General features: G+C 38.8%; 1 protein-coding gene across 1 annotated transcript in view; it reads left to right on the forward strand.

Moving 5' to 3' along the window:
• Nucleotides 1–19,680, forward strand: part of STK32C (serine/threonine kinase 32C) — a 255,918-nt gene extending 236,238 nt beyond the window's left edge. The window contains exons 4-12 of the mRNA XM_084634123.1: nt 847–1,020; nt 1,317–1,354; nt 6,878–6,967; nt 7,497–7,600; nt 7,710–7,826; nt 10,212–10,337; nt 10,512–10,643; nt 12,706–12,773; nt 13,884–19,680. Coding sequence (XP_084490249.1) covers nt 847–1,020; nt 1,317–1,354; nt 6,878–6,967; nt 7,497–7,600; nt 7,710–7,826; nt 10,212–10,337; nt 10,512–10,643; nt 12,706–12,773; nt 13,884–14,022 — 988 coding nt within the window. The 3' untranslated portion in view covers nt 14,023–19,680. The remainder of the gene's footprint in view (nt 1–846; nt 1,021–1,316; nt 1,355–6,877; nt 6,968–7,496; nt 7,601–7,709; nt 7,827–10,211; nt 10,338–10,511; nt 10,644–12,705; nt 12,774–13,883) is intronic.
• Nucleotides 19,681–22,090: the final 2,410 nt, after the last annotated feature.

Consider the following 22,090-nt stretch of genomic DNA (forward strand, 5'->3'; position numbering starts at 1 on the left):
TTGGCGTCAAATCTGTGAACAGTTTTAGTTGGCCTGAAACAGCATTTTTCATGAGCTAAATTTGTCCAAAAAATTTTGCCCAGCTCAACTAAGAATTATAGGTATGCCCCCCACAATGGGGCCTTTGAGAGCATGCAGCATAGCACCGCACACATTGACCTCATGCTACTGCTCAAGCAAGGACAGTCTTCCCTGGCCCATCATAGGTCCTTCACACTATATGTCAGAGAAGTGGCTAGAGGCTCAGTCAGGGGGCTAGAATCAGCACTAACATTTTAATTGTAATGGAGATTGGCTATCAATAGCTCTGAGTAGCATATTCTTTGTGGGTGACTCATTAGAGCTGATAGCAGGGAGGTTTATCAGATAACTACATTTGGTTTGCTGCTCATTATTCCAGCACAGTTTTGATTGTATCAGGAAGAATAAGTGTGTTAAGAATATAGGAGTTAAATGACAGTGCCCTGAATATAACAATGGACTGTGCAAGTAGGGTAAAATTAATGAGTATTGCTGCCCCTTTACAGAAATTTTGCATGGGATAGCCTGTGTAAGTTACACAATGAGGAAGGCAGCATGCAAATTAATTCATCCAGACAGAACATAGCAGTAATGAGTTCAAAAATATAAGACAGTATATTGAATCATGCATGCACAATTAAAATGATGTAAATATTGAAGCCAGGATATTCCTGTAACTTTACTTGGGTAAATGGAGAGGATAGGATTGTTATCATTTAACATGTAGAATATAATTAGGATTAAAAAAAAGCTCCTTCATTTTGTAGCACCTGTGAAATTTGCAAGGTGCCATGCTGTTTACTTGCTTGTGGTTGTTTTCTGTAGGTACTCTTTTCAGGACGAAGAAGACATGTTTATGGTAGTGGATTTACTCCTAGGTGGTGATCTACGGTATCATCTACAGCAAAATGTTCAATTCACGGAGGAAACAGTGAAGCTTTATATTTGTGAGATGGCACTAGCTCTAGACTATTTACGAAGTCAGCATATTATTCACAGGTAACAGCAAAATCTGTTAGTCTCAGCTGTTGAAAACTAACAATCTAAATAAACCAACATCGATAAATGAGACGGTCAGGACCCCCCTTTTTTTCTTTTTTTGCATGATTGCATAGGAAAAACATTTATCTATTACACATATAGGAGATGGCACATGCATGAATAATTTCTCTCATACTAGGGTACTTTATTTTATATTTTCTACCCTAATTGTTGGTCACAAGAAATAGTTTTGCCTTTGAGTTGCTTTTTCCATTTGCATAACTTCTTACATACATCCTCATTTCTTTTCCCAGAGATGTAAAACCAGACAACATTCTTCTAGACGAGCAAGGTAAGAAAAAAAACAAAACCTGTCTGTCTCTGCAGCTCTTGTAAGCCTAGGTCCTGATTCTCCACTACCATGCATCTTGTATGCATATTTACCCCTAGGCAAGGTGGGAGCAAGACACTACTGCTCTGGTTTGGAAATATTTTACATTAATTTTGCACACAGATTATGCAAGGCAGGGAGAATGAAGTCTCAAGTACATTTGTCATAAACCAAAGCTTATTTTAACTAGCTCTTATATTTTTAGGACAAATAATATTTCTGGCTGAGATTTTTAAAAGTGTTATTTTTTCTTCAAAGATATTAATACAATAGTTTCCAATCAAATTAACTATTAGAAAATAACTTTGTGTCCTACCAATCTGCTATTTGATAAAAAATGTTGGGGACCTGTTTCCACAAATACCTTAGGCCAAGGTATCATAATCATTTTTCATCTTCAGTACTTTGGAGTCAAGAAAAGAGGTATTTATATATTTACTTTGAGCTTTAAAAATACAATTGTAGTCACCTACCTTGTGCTTTGGGCACTCTGGCTATACATTAAAAATCACAACATGAACATAAACAAAGGACTGCCCATAAACATCTTCTCCTCAGCTTATGCTCTCTTCAGCAACCTTACAGAAGCAGACGGGAGGGAAGAGGGGGCGGCGGGGGGGGGCGGAAATGGGCTCTACAACCTGCTTGGAAGATTAACAAATTTGGGCTCTGACAGAACAAAGTGGGAAACAAGATCAAGACTCTTCATTGAGAACGTACTACTAGCCGCTCTCTGTTTTAAATGGAAGGCGTTCCAGGCTGCACACCACTGCTGATCTCAGCTGTTGCAGTATATCATTGGGAAAGACAGGCAATCTCTCAGGCAACCAAGTTCTAATCCTTTTTGGTTTTTATAGGTTCAAACCAACAGCTTGAATTTCACCTGAAAACTTACCAGAGCTGGTGCAGATCGCAGAGCACTGAAAAACTAGTGAGCATAAAATAGAAAGAATGAGATGAGAGGCGAAAACAGGAGGAGAAAATGGGCTATTCTGCCCTTGATTCAGACATGAAACATCCAAAGATGTCAGCTGGGGAGCCACATGCAGATACAGGGCAGAAAATAGCCTTACAGGAGAGAGGGAGAGAGAGGGAGAGAGAGAGTGGTTTGCTTTGGACTAGATTTCTAGCTTGGCTTGAAAGTAACTATCCCCCAGGCAAGATTTGGAATAATTGGTTGACCTGCTGCAACTCATGTTGGATTTCTTTTTTGTTAGCCTTGACAGAGTAGATGAACTGACCACAGATTTTATATGCTCCACTTAAAGTAGTTTTATTGTGATGTGTCTGTTACACAAGTAATCTATGAACAGCCACCTTAATAGTATGAAAAATGGAATTGCCATGTAGCCAGCTTCTTTTAAAGAGCAGACTTGGCTATACTGGAAGCATGATCGGAATTAAGGAATATTGGAGTTCACTACAACCCAAATCTCCTCCTTCAGTGCTATACTGAACTGTAGTGACGTCTCTTTTCTTGCTGTTCTGAAATCTTTCTCAAGGACTTAAGAGAGAGTGCTGCATCTTCCTTCATTAAAAATATGTTTTTGCTCTGGAGAAGACACTTGAATGCAAACAAACCAGTGAGCTTTTGATGATGTATAAGCAACTGTTTGACAATTTGTCCACATATCCCTCTGTCTTCATCTCTTTTCAGATCAGGCAGCATTGGTCTCATATGCATAATTCATATAGCTATCAGAACAGCCTCGCATAAAGGAGGAAGAAATGGCAGGGATATGGTACTGCCAGCTTACCCTGACCACAAGCTGTTTGGAAGACTTGCTATACATACTCATGGATAAGCCAGTTTATACTTAAGCCATGTTGGTTTATACATGGGTTCATGCAGTAAAGAAAGAAAGAAAAAAAAAAGAGAGCCAGCTCTGCCTGAGAGAGCTGTTTTTCTCCAACCGGAAGACGAGAGATTTATTCCCATTGCCTGGGAGCCCCAAGTCCAAACTGGGATGCCCATCCCCTATAATGGGGAAAAGACAAAACTGCCACAGCAGCTGGGGAACAACCAGGTTCCTACGTGCATGTTAGAATCTTTGGACTTGTGGCTCTTACACAGTGAGCATATTATAAACTTTGGAGATCATAAAACACGCATGCTGCAAGCTCTTTATTTGCAGTAAGAGCTGCTAGCTGGGGGGTTACTGTCTCTTCTACCAGCTGGGCAATCCAGCAATGGGCATCCCAGTCAGGATTAGCGACTCTGTGGCAAGTACAGTGCTCACTTTGATACACCCATAGACCAACTCTTGAAAGTGGCTCCAAACATCAGCCTAAATATGTGGTATGTGTGCAGTAATTCCACAATGATATAAGAGAAACATTCTGCTCGTGATAGGGAACCTCAAAAAGCTTAGAGGCCCATGCTCTGGTCAGATAAATATCCAAACTTTTGAGTGCTTATCTGAGCATTATCCAATCTATCTATACTAGTTAGCTGTACAAAACTGGGCTGCAGATCTAACAAGAATATGTATTTTCATGAGCTCTTCTATCAAAAGTATTTTTTCTTGCTGTTATTTTGGAATTCCTGTTTCTAGTCCTGGCCAGAAACAGGAAAAGCAGAGATAGGAAGAAAATATTCAAACTTTATTTGTATCTTTTAGGGTCTCAGTTGAAGTTTTAAGTGAGAGTTTGGAGAAGTTACTTCTGATTTTATCTGAACTGGTTTGCCCATGCCTAATGTCTACACAGAAAGTTCTCCATGTTACTCCAAGATTGGATATTTGGAAATTTTAATGGCCACCTTGCTTTCATCCAACAACATTCCAAGAAGCACCTTTTGACTTTTTATTTAAGATGTTGCTATGGCAAATGTCTTAATACAGAATTCTAGCATTTCCCTATTGTCTTCACTATTTATATAGGATCTGGAAAGTTGTTATAACTATGTGAACAAAAATGTGAGAGGATCTAGGCTAGTGGTTCCCAAGGTACTGATATTAGTATTTAAGCTTATTAAGTGTTTGTTCCTGACAATTATTAGGCTTCCCCCTGCCCCATCCCAGTCTGTGCTGAACATTGGTGTACCATCATTGCCTGCCTCATGTTCACTTGTACACAGCTCAAACTGGAGCTTGGATTGCTCCACACCTCAGTCTCACAATGCATCATGAGTACCCGAATGAGAGAAATCAGACCCTAGCTGATATAGGTATGTTGTAGTCTGATAACTTGGCACAGCTGTCCCAAAAGAATGGGTACTCTGGCTCTAAAAGAAACTGCAAACAAGAAATTATGCTCTGAAGGAGGTCTCCACAATTCTATTTTTCTCTTCCTACTTTTGCTGCTATTTCTATCGGGCTTCCCTTTGTTCTGAAATGTCCTTTTAGTCTGGTATCAAAATCAGATGGCATAGAATAATAAATACATACTCCCAGGAACAATCCTGCTTTTGCAGGGAAATGGGCTTGATGATCCAGGAGGCCTTTTCCATCTCTTTCCATTTTGTGATCATGACTCTTCTCAGTACTAGACCTAATTGAAAACATTTTTAACATTTTTGAAATTGTTCAGTCACTTCTATCTAAGGGCATGTCTACGCTTGTCATTTAAAGCGGAAAAAGTCCCTTTTCTGCACAAAAACCATGGGAGCATCTACACTTGCCAATTGCTTTTTGCAGTGAAACTGAGAAGTTTCACCACAAAAAGAAAACCACCTCCACGAGAGGCGTACAGCTCTTACCAGTGATGCTTTTGCAGTGATGTGCAAGTGAAGACACGTTCTTCCTGTTTACAGAGCTTTTAACCTCCGCAGGATATCCCACAGTGCCCAGGTGACCACTCTGGCCAGCAGCTCTGCTGCTCTGTTGCCAGGTAAACAGACGTCCACCCCTCCCCCTGTAAAGCCCCAGGAACTTTGAAACTCCCCTTCCTGTTTTCTTGGCAAGTGCTCACTTATCTGGCCAGGTGACAATGACTGCTCCACGGAGCAATGCTGAGCTGCTGGAGCTGATCAGTGTTTGGGGAGAGGAGGCTGTGCAGGGATCCAGGATGCCCCGCGATCACCCCCCTCCACACACACACACACTTCCCAAAAGACCCATCGTCAAACTGGAGAGAGCTGCACTGTGGGATAGCTGCCCTAGAGCGCTGCTCTCATCCCCATGGAAGTACTACTAATGTAAACACTCTCTGACAGCTGAGGAATGAAGTGAATACACAAAACAGGGTATTACTTTCACTGGTTCCCTATCACCAGTGAAACTTGCAGTGCAAAAACTCTGCAAGTGTAGACATAGCCTAAGGTACTTACATGATACCATCACTGTAGTATCTGAAGGCCTCACAATCTTTAATGTATTTATTCTCACCACAGCCTTGTGAGAAAGAGAAGTACTCATCTTCATTTTACTGATGAGGAATTGAGGCATAGGGAGACTATGGGATGGATTTTTAATGGTGTTTAGGCACCTAAAGAATCAGAAATCAATGGCAGTTAGATGCCTAGGCACTTCTGAAAATCCCACTAGATGCCTATTGGAGGTCACTTGTTCAGAACCACATGGGAAATCTGCGGCAACAGGGAGTTGAACATGGATCTCCTGATGTCCAAGCTCTCACCCTAACTACTGGACCACGCTTCCTCAAAACAACAACAAAGTGAAAAATGTTATCTATTTGAAAAATTGAATTTATTTGACTATTGTTTCTCTTGTCCTCTTGCTTTCTAACCAGGAATCAGTTCCTTTCTTTTAATTTTGACTTTACATTTTGGAAAATGACTGGGTTGCAGAAAATGACGAAAAATTGGCAAACAAAACAAAACCTCAGCAAATTTGCCAATTTTTAAATTTATTTATTTTGTGAATGTTTCTGGTTCAGAATCCTATAATGGCAAGGAAATAGGCCTTTAGATCCAAAGAGTCTTTTCCCTCACAATCATCTTTGATTCTTTGTCTGTCAAACCAACATTCCACACAAGCATTAAAGCCATTTTAGAAAGGGGTAGTTCATTGCAGACATAATGTACAACAGGTGTTTATGAATGCATGTGTAATTGTAATGGCTGCCTTACGTGGAGTTAATTTATGTACTGTGGTAATCAAAAAGGCATCTTCTTGTCCTTTGAAAAGCCACTGTAAGTTACAGTTGATAACTATGCATTCATTGCTGTATGGGCAGAAAGCAGTATATCCATTTGCCCATATGTAACTCATTTTAGCTCTGATCTGTATGAGCTGGAATAAATTGGACATTTTTAATGACTACAGAACAGCACTTCAAGTTTGGCATTTAATAAAGGCAGAAAAATAACTATTTTTTTTCCATCTGAAAAGACTGGGACCTTAAGAATACCTTCAGGATCTATTATGATCATTTAATAAGAGCCAGGTGGCACATTGCCTGCTCCTTTGGTAAACAAGCATCAAATGTTTTCTGAATAATTTAATGGGTGTCTAGGTTACACAATGTTCCATTTATGACTATTTTATTAATACCTCTTTAAAATTTGTCTTTATTTCTAAGGTCATGCACACCTAACAGATTTTAATATTGCAACAATAATCAGAGATGGTGAAAGAGCAACTGCGCTAGCTGGAACCAAACCATATATGGGTAAGAAATATTATCTAATAATTGTCTCTACAATTTGAAAGGGTACTTACAGCATACCATTTTATAATTTGTGTCTAACACAAAGTAATTGAACTAATTTAACACATTAATGCAAGCAATTTAGTTATTCAGAAAAGTTAATTAATCAAGCAGTCTATCCCTCAAGACATGTGAATTATTTTCCCTAAAACACCTCATGACCCTCTTATGTTTGCTCTCATCCACCTCCCAATGTCGACATCAGTTCCTATTGTTCCTGCATTAATTTAGGACCTGTTCCTGGGAGGTGCAGTTCCCACTGACCTGGGTGGGAACTGAGGGCACTCAGCACCTTGCATGACTAAGCTCTTAGACAGTAAGCTGTTTGGGACAGAATGTTTCTTGTTTGTCTTGTAAGGTCCCACCTGTGGCACTAAATAAAAGTAATTATTGCATCCACAAACTGATGTTTACTCCAAATCTGCAGCAGGATGTAAACACATACTACAGCCAGAGTGAAGAAATTGTTTTCTTTTCTGTTTTTATTTAGCTCCAGAAATTTTTCACTCTTTTCTGAATGGTGGGACAGGCTACTCCTTTGAAGTTGATTGGTGGTCTTTAGGAGTGATGGCTTATGAACTTCTTCGTGGATGGGTCTGGTGTCCTCTATTGTCTTATATGATAGTGTTTTCAGATATTTTTCTTAATAATCTTCAAAGGGAAGAACTGTATTTTTTTCATATTTCCATTTTATTTTCCTCAGAGACCCTACGACATCCATTCCAGTAACCCAGTAGAGTCTTTAATTCAGCTGTTTAGTACTGTAAGTGTGCAGTATTCATCAGTATGGTCAAAAGAAATTGTTGCTTTATTGAGAAAGGTAAATACTGTTTTTCTTAGTACAATTTCAATTGTGTGGTCACAAATTCCATACTGGCTACAATATGTACAGGACTAATTAGAAAATAGTCTTCTGTTCTGCTTCAAGATATTAACAAGTTTCCAGGCATTGAAGAGGGACTACACTTTATGACTTTATACAATGGTTAGCACAATTTAATTGCTCCAAAATATAATTTGAGTAGTCATTTGCTGCTTTATCTTCATCTTCTCTTTTGTTAGTTAGCAAGTGAGGTGTAAAAAGAAAAGGAGGACTTGTGGCACCTTAGAGACTAACCAATTTATTAGAGCATAAGCTTTCGTGAGCTACAGCTCACTTCCTCAGATGCATATCGTGGAAACTGCAGCAGGCTTTATATATACACAGAGAATATGAAACAATACCTACTCCCACCCCACTGTCCTGCTGGTAATAGCTTATCTAAAGTGATCATCAGGTGGGCCATTTCCAGCACAAATCCAGGTTTTCTCACCCTCCACCCCCACAAATTCACTCTCCTGCTGGTGATAGCCCATCCAAAGTGACAACTCTTTACACAATGTGCATGACAATCAAGTTGGGCTATTTCCTGCACTTTGTGCTGGAAATGGCCCACCTGATGATCACTTTAGATAAGCTATTACCAGCAGGACAGTGGGGTGGGAGTAGGTATTGTTTCATATTCTCTGTGTATATATAAAGCCTGCTGCAGTTTCCACGATATGCATCTGAGGAAGTGAGCTGTAGCTCACGAAAGCTTATGCTCTAATAAATTGGTTAGTCTCTAAGGTGCCACAAGTCCTCCTTTTCTTTTTGCGAATACAGACTAACACGGCTGTTACTCTGAAACAAGTGAGGTGTGTTACTTGATTGGTTTAAGTGATATAATCATATACTTGCTCAGGTTAAGATACTGTAGTGTTAACATAACTGCCTGTATGGAAATGTATTACCTCCAATACTCTGAAATTCATAGCTGGCTATTGAAATAACTACCTTTCACCATAGACTAATTGCAGCATAAAATACATAGGTGTTTGGATATCCTACTGTGATAATGCTTTTTTTCCTTTCTCCAATTCTGCAGTCAGTGAATCTGATTCTGATTTGTCTTGTAATTAGAAATGTGTTTGTTTGCTTTTTTCTGGGGAAATGGGTGCTTTGTCACTTTCATTTTATTGTTATATCTAAGAAAGTCTGTTGATTTGAAGCTGATGTTGGTTTCCTGGATTCTGTTTATTAAAGGATTCAGAAAAGTGGCTGATCAAGAGAGTATAAAAGAGATAAACACTTCACTGACAGCAAATAAGTGACTCCAATATAAGTTAAAGTTGGGTGGACAATTTACATAATTGGATTTTATTTTAGTAAGAAGCAGAGTTGTTAGTTATTATTGCAATAAAAATTACTCAGCAAGATCACATACGCCATCTACTGGGTTAACTCAGAGAATGCATGCTTTTAAAGAGAACATTATATATGGAAATAATAATAAATATCTATAATCCAAAAGTAGGGTGACCAGACAGCAAATGTGAAAAGTTGGGATGGGAGTGGGGGTTAATAGGAGTCTATATAAGAAAAGACCCAAAAATCAGGACTGTCCCTATAAAATCGGGACATTTGGTCACCCTATCCAAAAGTTATCAGTCATCACCCCCAAACCAGGAAGTTGCCCATGCCTGCAAGAATCCCACTAGTTTTCTTGCTCTAAAACATTGTCCAGCTGAGGAGAACTGCACGAGAAACTCTTCGGAGCCCAGTATCGCTTTTCCTTAGGGCTTGTCTACACTGGCACTTTATAGCACTGCAACTTTCTCACTCAGGGGTGTGAAAAAACACCCCCCCGAGCTCAGCAAGTTTCTGCCCAGCGCTCTGCCGCGACTACACAAGCCACGATAAAGCGGTGCCGTGGCACCGCTTTAATGTTGCCAGTGTAGACTAGCCCTTAATCAGCTGGCTGAGGAATTGCTGAATAACGTGGGGCATTTCTTTCCCAGCATAGGCTGAGCATGTTACCTACACAGCGCTTCCTGATCTTACCAGGCAACAAGAGATCAGGACTAATAATCAAATGTTTCCTCCTTCTGGCCCCAAATGAGGAATTTTCCCATCAACTAACCCAGGCATCATTAATTATGGTATTTTCTAACATTTGAGTGCTTGAGTTTGCAACCTTAATAATTTTTCTTTTAACATGGGGTGGGGGGCTTGGGTTTTTTTTGTGTGTGTGTGTGTGTGCAGATAATAAGTTATATGTCATTTCCGACAAAGGGTTTTTTCTTGCTTAGTTAATTATAAGAGCATGATTAAAGACAGAATGATTCTGTATGCCTGCTCTTTCTCAGGCCAGACCATGCCTTACTGCAGTGCTTGTCATTTCAGCTATTGACGGTGAACCCTGAGCATCGATTTTCCGGCCTCACTGACGTTCAAACTTCAGCTTACTTATCAAATGTCATCTGGGATGATGTCTGTGAGAAGAAGGTGGAGCCAGGCTTTGTTCCTAATGTAAGCAAAAGTGATGACTTAATCAGTTTCCCCTTATTGAACAATGATCACTGTTTCCTTAATAAGACAAAGGATTTCTATGGCTGAAATAACTCCTAAATGTATTAGCTGAAACATATTCTCATAAATCACAGAACTAAGCCTTCAGTCAGTACCTTTGTACCATTCTAACAGAAAGGCCGTCTGCATTGCGATCCCACCTTTGAGCTAGAAGAAATGATCCTGGAGTCAAGACCCTTGCATAAAAAGAAGAAAAGACTTGCAAAAAACAAGTCTAGGGACAACAGCAAGGACAGCTCACAGTCAGTAAGTCCGTCCTTGAATAGCTAAAACAGTACAGGGGACAAAAAGCTGATGTGTTGAAATCTGGTCGTTATAAAAGCAGTTACTTTGCATGGTGGATTTTCATTCATACGTGTTATAATAAAAATGTTCAGCCAAGTGGACAGTCAGACTGACTGCCCGAGAACTAAATTCTCCTCTTCCATCTTCATGGCAGATCTCTTCCACATTTTTCTGTTATCCCTAAAGTGACATGAGTGGGGGATCCATGCACATTGATCAAGAAACTATAAACGTCAGGAGATCCACGATGTAGATAGGGAAGAAAGATTTTTCAGATCAGATGCGGTATCATTTAAACAGTTAGATCCTGTGTCTTCTGTCACACTGGGTTACACCTGTGTAACTCCTTTGAATTCTATAGATTTACGACTAATTGACTCTCATGTTAGTCAAGGAGAACCAAATTATTAGTAAAATGAGATGTGTGGCAATTTAGAAATATGGATGACACAAATATTAATGATTCAAAGCTTTGAGTCCTCCACTTGAAAGAATAATAAAATTCTGCAGTATTACCAGGCTGGCTTCTCACAGCGTCTTTCAAATACTGCATGTTCAATTCTCAAGAGCTAGTCTCAACTGAGTTTTGCAACGCTACTAACCAGAACCCTAGGGTATCCTGTGCAATCCTGATTTAGGATATTCCCAGGAATGCATGGGAATCACTCTTTTCATGTAGATCCCTCCTGAGTGTTCATGATGACCCTTGGTAGGCCTTACAGTGCCCTTCCTTTGAGAGGTAGCAGGAGGCTTTGGAAACAATCAAGTAAAAAAAGCAGATCCTATGTGTCTCCCATGAATTCCCACTAATATCCAATGAGATTGTGCTATGATTTTTTTCTTACTAACAACAAAACTATTGCAGCCAATGAAAATAAATATTTAGGAAACACCCATTCTTTTAGAAACTAGGTTATATAAATGTTTATCATCATGGGAGCCAGGGTTCAGGCTAGACTCAGGTCACTAGTAAAATGAATACAGGAGTCTCAATCTTCTCCATTATGGACATGTTCCCATAAAATAACAATGACATCATTTGGCATAGTACGTAGCTTCATCTCAGGGAAAGTCTAGTATTTGTAAGGCGTGTTGCAGGCTATAACTGATGTGTACGGGTAGATCTAGGTGAGGAAGCATTCACAACACCTAAGCACTTATTTCTGGACTCAGGACAGTGCTTCTTACATCTCAATTACATGAACATTAAAATTATCCCCAAAATAAAAATAAAAACATAATAAACATATTTTTTTTTAAGAATACCAGTTATCTTATAAACAGCAGGAAGTATCTGTTAGATTTCTCCCTGACTTGTGGGCTGAGTCTATTAACAGCAGTAGATCATTTCCTCCTTCAGCACTAGTTAACATTACAATCAATGAAGGTTCCTATAAAAGATTAGAAGAATAATTCAGGAAGCCAAAAACCAGAATAAGCAAACTTAACAATAACTTGCGGAGGCACTCACTGACAAGTGAGTTAAAGGCACTGCTTCATTTTTCTCCAGCCTCTATATGTCCTGCCAATCTCCTTGATGGTGCTATTTAAATGTAGCTCTTAAGACACTCTGGGATCCTTCAGGATGATAGTCAATATGGGTGAAATTCACCCCCGGAAATAGGGCTAGTTAAAGGTCTATATACCACTTAAATCCTGCATAAGACCTGTTTTGAAGATTTAAGTGAATGAGTAGATATAGGCCTTATGCTTGCTCTCTGCACCAGGGTGAATTTCACCATTTATAAACTGATTATTCATGTAGTAAAGGATTGTGTGTATTAACATGTTATTTATGTTGTAGGGAAATTATTGCACCAGAACTGAAAACAGAACACAGTGATTTAAAAATGTGAAAGAAATGAAGGTCTTCTTTTTCCATCATCAATTTAGGCTGAAAGACATACTACCTGATTAGATTATATTCATGTGCATCTAGACACAGCAATAGTCACATATACAGTCTGTCGTTTTCTGTATTGACTTCTCATGCACGTGATGTTTTTCTTTTTTCAAAAAACAGGAAAATGACTATCTCCAGGAATGCCTCGAAGCAATCCAGCAAGACTTTGTCATTTTTAACAGAGAGAAGTGAGTGAGGGGGTATGTTTTCAGAAGGAAAGGGGGTTTCTTTTTACTTAGCAGAATTTGGATTAACAAAAACCGATTGTTGGCGGCCATAAATATGAGAATCAAAGCAATGGCCCAGTTCTGCATTGTTGACTTCAATGGAGCAGTCCCAGGCCCTACTTTTTTTTTAAGCTTAACTAAAATATGGAACTGAAGAACAACTCCAAAAGCCTCAATATTTATTAAACTCTGTAGTTAAATCAAATATGTTACAGAATCTTGTGGATTTTAAAATAATTATGATTTTGAGTCTTGAATACACCCATAATACCCACCCATCCACTGCATTTTTGACGACGATATGGCAAATGAAAGAAATATGGTAAAATGCCCTCCATGCTCCACAATGGGTGAATGAAAGCACTGCAATCAAAATATCTGCTTTCCCCTGTTGCTTGAAGATATTTATGACATTTTTGCTATTAAATTAAAACAATATGATAGGAGGCAATTCCTTCCAAGCTAGGAAACAAACCATGCTCCTGAGTAAGCTCATCACAGTAGGTTACTAGATATCCCCTTACGACATGTACAGCACTGCATATGCCATTGTGTTTAAAATATAAGAATACATCTGCAGCTGTTTGGGTTATGGTACCCTATAGTCAAAAAGACTTTAAAACACAGGAGCTTATACAAAAATTTATGAAAATGTTAGGATATGGGTTGGGCGGATCTCAAATATGGAAGAAACACTCAGGTGTGTGTTTCATGTATTACATTTGTTCATGCATTTGTTTCATATGTTACATATGATACTTAGCACATAAGAGAGAATTCACTGCAATGGCTAAGACATTGGTTGTCAAACTTTTCCAAATCTGGGATTTCCCTCCCATTTAGGAAGAATCTATCCAGGGCCCCTTTAGCTTTCCGAGAACTACAAGGTGGTTGTGACCCCCCTGATGCCTCACTATGACCCCTAAACTGAGAACCCGGGTGATAAGTTAGTACATGTGGATGGTAGGGGCACCTTAGGACTCATTTTCCATTTCAGTTTTTTTAATCGTTTCTACAAAAATTTTAAGTATAGAGAAAGCATGTAACCTGTTACTTGTATGTTCTGCACAGGTTGAAGAGGAGTCAAGATCAAATGAATGAATCTATTTCTCCTCCTGAAACTACAGATGAAGCCGAGACAGAAGCCGAATCTGAGAATTCCAATTTAAACATGTGTAGCTCAGTATGTTCTTCTACAGGCAGCAGCTAGGACTACAGTTTCAAGGCAAGGGGCCAAAAACCTACACGCTTCTTGAATAAATCATTCTCAGGTTGCACTGATGAATATATACTGTACACTGCATACTATAATTGAAAAAAAGTCACAAAATCAATATTGTAAAGCTGTAGCAGAGGTAGATAGTTCTTAAAGAACTGAATTCATGGATTTAAATGATGGCCAGTTCTGAACACTGGATTACCTACTATGAGGAAAAAATACTTGCTATGCAACACTTTGGAGAAAATAGTTCAGTTTCTTTCTTTGCTCTTTTTTAAAGGCAGATTGCTGACTCAGGCATGTTTGAACATGGTAAGTGAACAGGTCAGATCCTTGCATATGAGCAAGGCGCACACAGCACAAGTGTGTGTTTGGGAAAGATTGAGAAGATGATGTAAAGCTCACCTTTGCACTCCGCCAGAGCTAAGATTGCTCTTTACAGGTTTGGCCCCTTGTGTAAATTGGAGAAGCCCTCAGGCTGCTCTAATTAATGACAGGTGCTAACAGCCTCAAGGGACTAAATAGCTGAGGAGCGTGCAGTTTAAGAGCACCTCAGTCACACCCTCTTTCCTCTGGCTGCACTCTACATGTAGGAGCCTCTCTGTCAACTCAGTGCAACTGGATGCTTCTCCTTGCACTGGGCCAATCCCAGAGGGGCTGGATATACTGGCTTTACAAAGAGAATCTGTTAGTGGAGTGGCACAAAGTGGTTGCACTGCACCAAAGGATCTGGTCTAAAATATTTAATCTCCTTGTATGGCTGTCCTTAGCTACAAGGAGCTGTGCACATTACAAGCCAATGAATCAGAAATTATTCTATTTTTTCATCACATTGAATTAATAGGGCCTAAATTCTATTGGATTTAGGTTTTACTGGAAACGAATCCAGTGAGTAGCCATAAAATGCTGCTCAATAATAGAAGAAAGGTGATGTCAGTTTTACCCATCTGTTTACTTTATTCTAAGTGTAAAATAAAGTACTGTACATAATCTGCTGGTACCTGTCTTAACTTTTCATTAGGAGAGGAGATCTCTTGACTTTACTCCAGCTGTGGATATTGTTTGTTTGTTTCAGAAGCCTTTTCTATGTTAGGCTTAGTGGCTTATTCTACTGTATAGTGGCTTTAAGTTACTATTACTGAAATCAAGCCATCAGTTCTTCTACACCATTCAATTACTGTGCTGTGCATATATCTCATTATAATTATATCCACACAAAAGCTAGCAAAATCTGTTACCAGACCTTAAGAAATTTGCCATGTTTGCATCCTTACTGTATGTTCCTGAAGCATAATGGATAGAGAATGTTTTTAACAAATGCAAACGCTTTCAAGGCAATTTCTGCTGTGTTGATGTATAGTTTGGAGTATCCATGAATGAAACAAAAGGAATTACCAGTGTAAAACAATTTTATATGTAAAACAAGACATGCTTATCTTTCCACAGTTTTATGTGGAAACTAGTAAGTGGTGAAAATTGTGCAGAACCAAATTTTAATAAAAAATATTCAAGTGTGCAGGCACAACTTGTGGGGGGGAAAAAAGACACCAAAGCTTTTATACCAGTTGCACAGTTATTTTTAGGACACAGCCAGGTAAATGGTATGTCCTGTTAGTAATTAAACTGTAGAAGACCATGGTTCTTGCTAGAGCATGGCCATCCACATCCTATCATTCATAGTATAATCAGAGCTGTGAGAGCTTGAATAAGTCGTAATGTGGGGAGCCACTCTTTTCAGAGAATAAATACCATCCAGCTATGTTAATGTTCCTAGATATTACTATAAACTATCCCTGCTCTAATGATAGGTTGAAGTAAGGGTTGGCTTATTTGAGTAAAACAGATCTAAAATAAATACTCCCCTCCCTTTCGCCCCTTCCTTACCAGCTACAGGAGAATATTTACCTCCCCAGCTCTGAGTCACAAACAAACTTCAAAAGGGAGATTTTTTTTCCTTTTCCTTCTGCCCTGCAGTAACATTCCAGCTGATTACCAAATCAGCAAAAGAATTCACACAGCCATCCTCCTTTGCTGTTCCCTCCAAAGGCATATTAAAGCATATTTGAATAGAATGTATGATCTGGGCCCTATACTTTGAAAGATTTCAATGAACATTTTTCTAGCAACACTTTGCCCTGCTACTCATGCATTTTGTTATCAGGTTCCACCTTCCTCCACTTACATTTTATTTTTGTAAAGGTAATGGACCTAAAGCCTCACATTTTTGTCTTGATCCAAGACATACCTTGCTTTGCTCTATCTCTCTTCCCCTTTCTGTTGCAGATTCCCAACCAGCCCATTGTCCCATGGCAGGGAAATTACCTTTTTAAAAGAATCAAAATTAATAATAAGTGCCATAGGCATCTTCCAAAATAACAGCTATTTACTCTCATTCCCCAGTCCAATGTCAGAGTACTCAATATCATGTCTCTTTCTTGTGTTTGATAAAAAGAATCCAATAAAAAAAGCTCTGAGAAGTAGGTGCAAACATACCTCAACTTGCCAAGCCTCAAATATGGGTTGCAATGTGTGGCAAAGATGCAAAGTGAAGGGGGCAAAAAATTATTAATGCAGGAAACTTAAATGTTGTCAGCCTCAGTCTGTCATATAGATGGATCTATTGTGTCAGTTTCATTATTCTTTATTTCTCATGTAAATAATTTTCACCAATAAAATGATGGCACACCAAAATAGTGAGGAACATAGGTAGCGATGGGAATGAAATGAGCAATGTTTGACAGGCATGGATGCACGCCTAACAAGTTAATGTCAAAAACTCCCTCTGTTTAAAGGAGCTCTCTGCAGCTCAATTAAAATATACTGTAACAGCAAAAGCAATAGAACCCATTCACTGCTGTATTTAGCACATGGTGTAAGTGGTTTCTAAAGCCGAAGTAACAGCGTATAGGAATGAACTGACTATTCCAGGTCAGGCTTTGTTTATTTCTCATTACTTCCACTTTTTGTCACTTATCTTTCCTGTATAAACCAAGCAGAAATGTCTTTAGTAGTACCAAGCAGTAAACAGCAAAGCTCCAATGAGGACATTGCTTGTAGGTCATTAGGGCCCAAATTCTGGTCGCCCAGAAGGCACTGCTGAAGTGCAACATATTGTTTCCTAAGGAAACAAGATCTGGAAAACGCTTGTGCACACACTATTTCTGCCTCGATTAAATGTATTTCTAAATCTTGATCTCCGAGAAGCAAATGACATGAGAAAGAGAGACTTTTAGAATTATTGTCCTATGTATTTGAATCACCTTGAGTACAATATAATTTTAGTACTCATTTTCTGTCTTAAATAACGCATGCAAATGTACCTCACTAACACCCATCTGGGAAATACTTTTACTGATGCCTATTTACACATATTCCCTAGCGAAGAGATTACATGCATATAGTAACTGTAAAAAGAAGACAAATTGTAAGACATGGATACATATTTGCTTTATTGTTAAACAAAAAAATGAGGTGTAATATGATGGGCCAAATTCATCCCTGGTGTAACACCACTGAATGTTCTATACCATTTATGTTTGTATGTTCGCAACATAAAATGTATATTTTGCTTTAGAAAAAAATATGTGAAAGGATTTTGGACTATGCACTCCAGCATATTTTACCAGTTCTTCTCTTTGCTGTCTATGGGGTATCTGTTGTTTGGGGTGTGTGATAGAATCTATAATAATGATATTGTGATCATTTTAATGCTGCCTCTTTACTTGACTGGGTGGCATTGTCCTGATTTCTATGTTCCTTTTAGGAGTCTTTGATTAAAACTGTATAATCTTCTGGACAAATTGGGCCTGATCCAATGCCCTTTAAAGTCCTTGGTCATCCTCCTATTGACTTCAATGGACATTTGATTGGGCCCTTTTTGTCTATTTCAAATAATGCCCTGTGTAAAACTTCATTTGATATGTATAAAACTTTTGAGGGCAATAGGATTTTTTTCTTTGTTCACTTATTTCATCAATACCATGTTCCTGGTACACAGTCTTTTACACAGACACATACAGTTAGACCTTTTTAGGAATCAAGAGTTTAATGCATAGTCTTTCTGCTGTACAGTGAATTAATGTATTTTCTAGTCTGTACTTAGGTCCCTTGTTTATGACTAAGGCCCTCAGTGAGCAGGACTAAGTGGGGTAAGATCAGAGTCCCTAGCTTTCTAATTCTTCTACCCTTGTAGCCAATAACATTAAACAAATATTTACCTTGAGTGCAGAGTTTGTCAACACTAATCTTTGACTGAGGAAAGGAATCATTCTTTTCTGATGTTGTTTATATTATTTATATTCCTAGCTAAACAAATCCATTTTCTAATGTAATCCAAGAAGTGCTTTTCACATTCCATAGGGCTTGCCCTAGGTAAAGATTTTAGTATTTGATCATTTAAACAATTCTAATGGTTAGTAGAAACAATTCTTAGACCCCCTGGAGTTCTGGAAAATGGAGATCACATGTTTTACCCTGGCTTTTATGTTTACATGCAAGGCCCTTTAGTGTAAGATATTCAAGAACACTTGTGACTGTGTAGGGTTGCGGCCCAATTCCAATTTCTTACACCCCTCAAAAACACAGTGGGAATTTTGGGAGTAAATAATGGTATGATGGGCAGTAGGTGAATAGTAAATCCTACTGCCAGAAATGCTTTTACAGTAGTGGCATGGGAACTTTATTTGAAATAAAATATGAATCTTGTGCCACTTATGTCTGATTGTACCAGTGGCAAAAACAAGACTAAAGATGTGCATTGCTCATTGCATTTTATGTAACGAATGACATTAAGTTATTGTAGGACTCTATTTTATTTGTGAATGGGCTGGTTCCAATTAACAATATATTTTTGGTTTGAATCTCTCTGCACCATTTCTCTTTTTACTGTATCTCTTATTTTAGAGCCTGCTGCTGCACTTGGTCCACAAGCAAAACTACCATTGTAATTCATGGACTACAACTATCATTTGCAATTATTTCCAGAGCGGATCACTAACGCTGGTTGCCATCTCTAGCTCTCCTACCAGAACCACAAAACTCAATTGAATCTGCATGAGATATTCAAATGCTCTGTGTATTAATCATTCTTCATGATACATCTATACAATCTCTTTGTGGTTTTCCACAATCCATTGTACTAGCTGTATTCCATTTTTAATGGAATCATCATCAATTCATTGCTGTAAAATAAGTAATGTCCTCTTTTCTCAGTTTGTTGCATTGGAAATTTCTGAAAATACTTTAAAAACCTTACAATGAACGCCAGCTGACTTTCCTGGGAATTTTGCATGACAAAGGCATGCAGGAACTGTCCCGTAAGGGTTAATTTTTTTTGCTAACTATTTATTGGTCTATTCCTTGCCCAAAAGAGTAAAATAAATAACTATTTTTAAAAAACAGTAGAAATGTCTACAACAGCATAAACTTGACTTGGAACAGTGCTGAAATACTGATGCCTTGCAGGCTTCTTATTTATTTATTTATTAGTTATTTGAGTGCAAATCACATATGTAAGTATATCTTTGTATTTTATGATAATACAATTCTGTAATTTTTATTGCATGAAAACACCACCATATTACACAAGAAAATTTAAGTTCTGGCAATATATTTGTGTTTTTGCAGATACTGCAGAGAAGCCATTGCATTTGTGGAGTAATAAATGTGTATTTTTAAGATATCTGGAAATTTGCAATCATTTCTAGATTTATTGTTCAAGAGAAATAAATTAAGTATTGTAAGGAGGGCATGTAGTGGTCACATTCCTTATTTACATATTCAAGGGCTAGATATTTTTACAGTTTGGTATAACAGTCAAAACATAACAAATCTATTTTATATCAGCCATTATGGTCATGGATATTCTAAAGACGTGCTCAGTAATATTTTTAGATCCATTTAATATGCCAGTCAGTAATCCATGTAAAAGTATTTGTAATTTGCACCCAAGATAAAAAAATGCAATTATATTCTCCATTCTGGTGTTTTGGTCACTCATCCATAAATTAAGTATTGCTGATCTTTAGAGGTAGTGCACACCTAATTTAGGCAGGTTAACACAATTGTGTTTATAGTACATCCAGAATATTAAGAGAATGCTCCCAGGATGCACTTCTCCTACATGAGCACTTGCAGCATCCAGCAACACATGCAGAATGTATTTTATTCCTCCAAGATGGTATATACTGGTAAGCTAGAGACTCTCTAGGCCTGGGGAAATAGGTAATAAATTGCTCCAGGAAAGACACAGTATTAGGCCTTTTAAAGCCAGTGCATATAATATGGGTAATGCTTGTTCACCATAACCATCTCCATTTGTTCCCACATATCTAAGAGCCATCTACAGTGTGGAGGCCTGGGTTTTCCTCCCAATTTGGCTTTCCTGGTTTTCACCAAAATCAATAAAATTTTGTCCATTGATACCTAGAACATTCCCAGAAATTTGGAAGTGATCGGATATAGTGTTCCAAAGTTATTAGATTACAAACAGACACAGAAATGCCATAAAGTTGAGTGTAGGGCCTCACTTCACTCACCCAGTTATTTATTTGTATTGTGGTAGCAGCTAACAGCCCCAGTCCTGGACCAGGACCCCACTGTGCTAGGCACTTACAAACACAGAACAAGAAGATAGTCCCTGCCTCATGGAGCTTACAGTCTAAAACAAAGAACAACAGGTGGATATAGTCAGACAGACGAAGGACCACAAAAAAGCAATGAGAATACCAGGAGTCATCTCAGCACACTAGTTGCCTAACTGTTGTCAGATTCTTTGTAGGTACCACAGCAGAAGATGGTTAAAAGGAGGGATTTGAAGAAAGATAATGATATAGCTTTGTGGATGTAATGGGAGAACTTTTCCTATGAACGAGGGCAGCATGAAGATGTTTTGTTGAAAATGTAACAAGTAGGCAGTGAACACTGAGTGAGCTGTAGCTCACAAAAGCTTATGCTCAAATAAATTTGTTAGTCTCTAAGGTGCCACAAGTACTCCTTTTCTACTGGCATCATTCACAGTGCAGAGCCAGGAGTAGACACCTTTATTTCTCATAAACTATTTGAGATATCTTAGTTTTATACTGCCACCCAACATTGTAAACCCAAACACTGTAATATCTGGGTGCTTTCCATGTAATCTCAGTAGCAAAGTCCCTAACAGACTTCATAGAGTCTCTGGCACTTCTCCATTTACGGGATCATAGAATCATAGAATATCAGGGTTGGAAGGGACCCCTGAAGGTCATCTAGTCCAAACCCCTGCTCGAAGCAGGACCAATTCCCAGTTAAATCATCCCAGCCAGGGCTTTGTCAAGCCTGACCTTAAAAACCTCTCAGGAAGGAGATTCTACCACCTCCCTAGGTAACGCATTCCAGTGTTTCGCCACCCTCATAGTGAAAAAGTTTTTCCTAATATCCAATCTAAACCTTCCCCACTGCAACTTGAGACCATTACTCCTCGTTCTGTCATCTGCTACCATTGAGAACAGTCTAGAGCCATCCTCTTTGGAACCCCCTTTCAGGTAGTTGAAAGCAGCTATCAAATCCCCCCTCATTCTTCTCTTCTGCAGGCTAAACAATCCCAGCTCCCTCAGCCTCTCCTCATAAGTCATGTGTTCTAGACCCCTAATCATTTTTGTTGCCCTTCGCTCTCTCCAATTTATCCACATCCTTCTTGTAGTGTGGGGCCCAAAACTGGACACAGTACTCCAGATGAGGCCTCACCAATGTCGAATAGAGGGGAACGATCACGTCCCTCGATCTGCTCGCTATGCCCCTACTTATACATCCCAAAATGCCATTGGCCTTCTTGGCAACAAGGGCACACTGCTGACTCATATCCAGCTTCTCATCCACTGTCACCCCTAGGTCCTTTTTGGCAGAACTGCTGCCTAACCATTCGGTCCCTAGTCTGTAGCGGTGCATTGGATTCTTCCATCCTAAGTGCAGGACCCTGCACTTATCCTTATTGAACCTCATCAGATTTCTTTTGGCCCAATCCTCCAATTTGTCTAGGTTCTTCTGTATCCTATCCCTCCCCTCCAGCGTATCTACCACTCCT

Source organism: Lepidochelys olivacea (assembly GCF_965140295.1).
Source record: "Lepidochelys olivacea isolate rLepOli2 genome assembly, chromosome: 7".
Lineage (NCBI taxonomy): Eukaryota > Metazoa > Chordata > Testudines > Cheloniidae > Lepidochelys > Lepidochelys olivacea.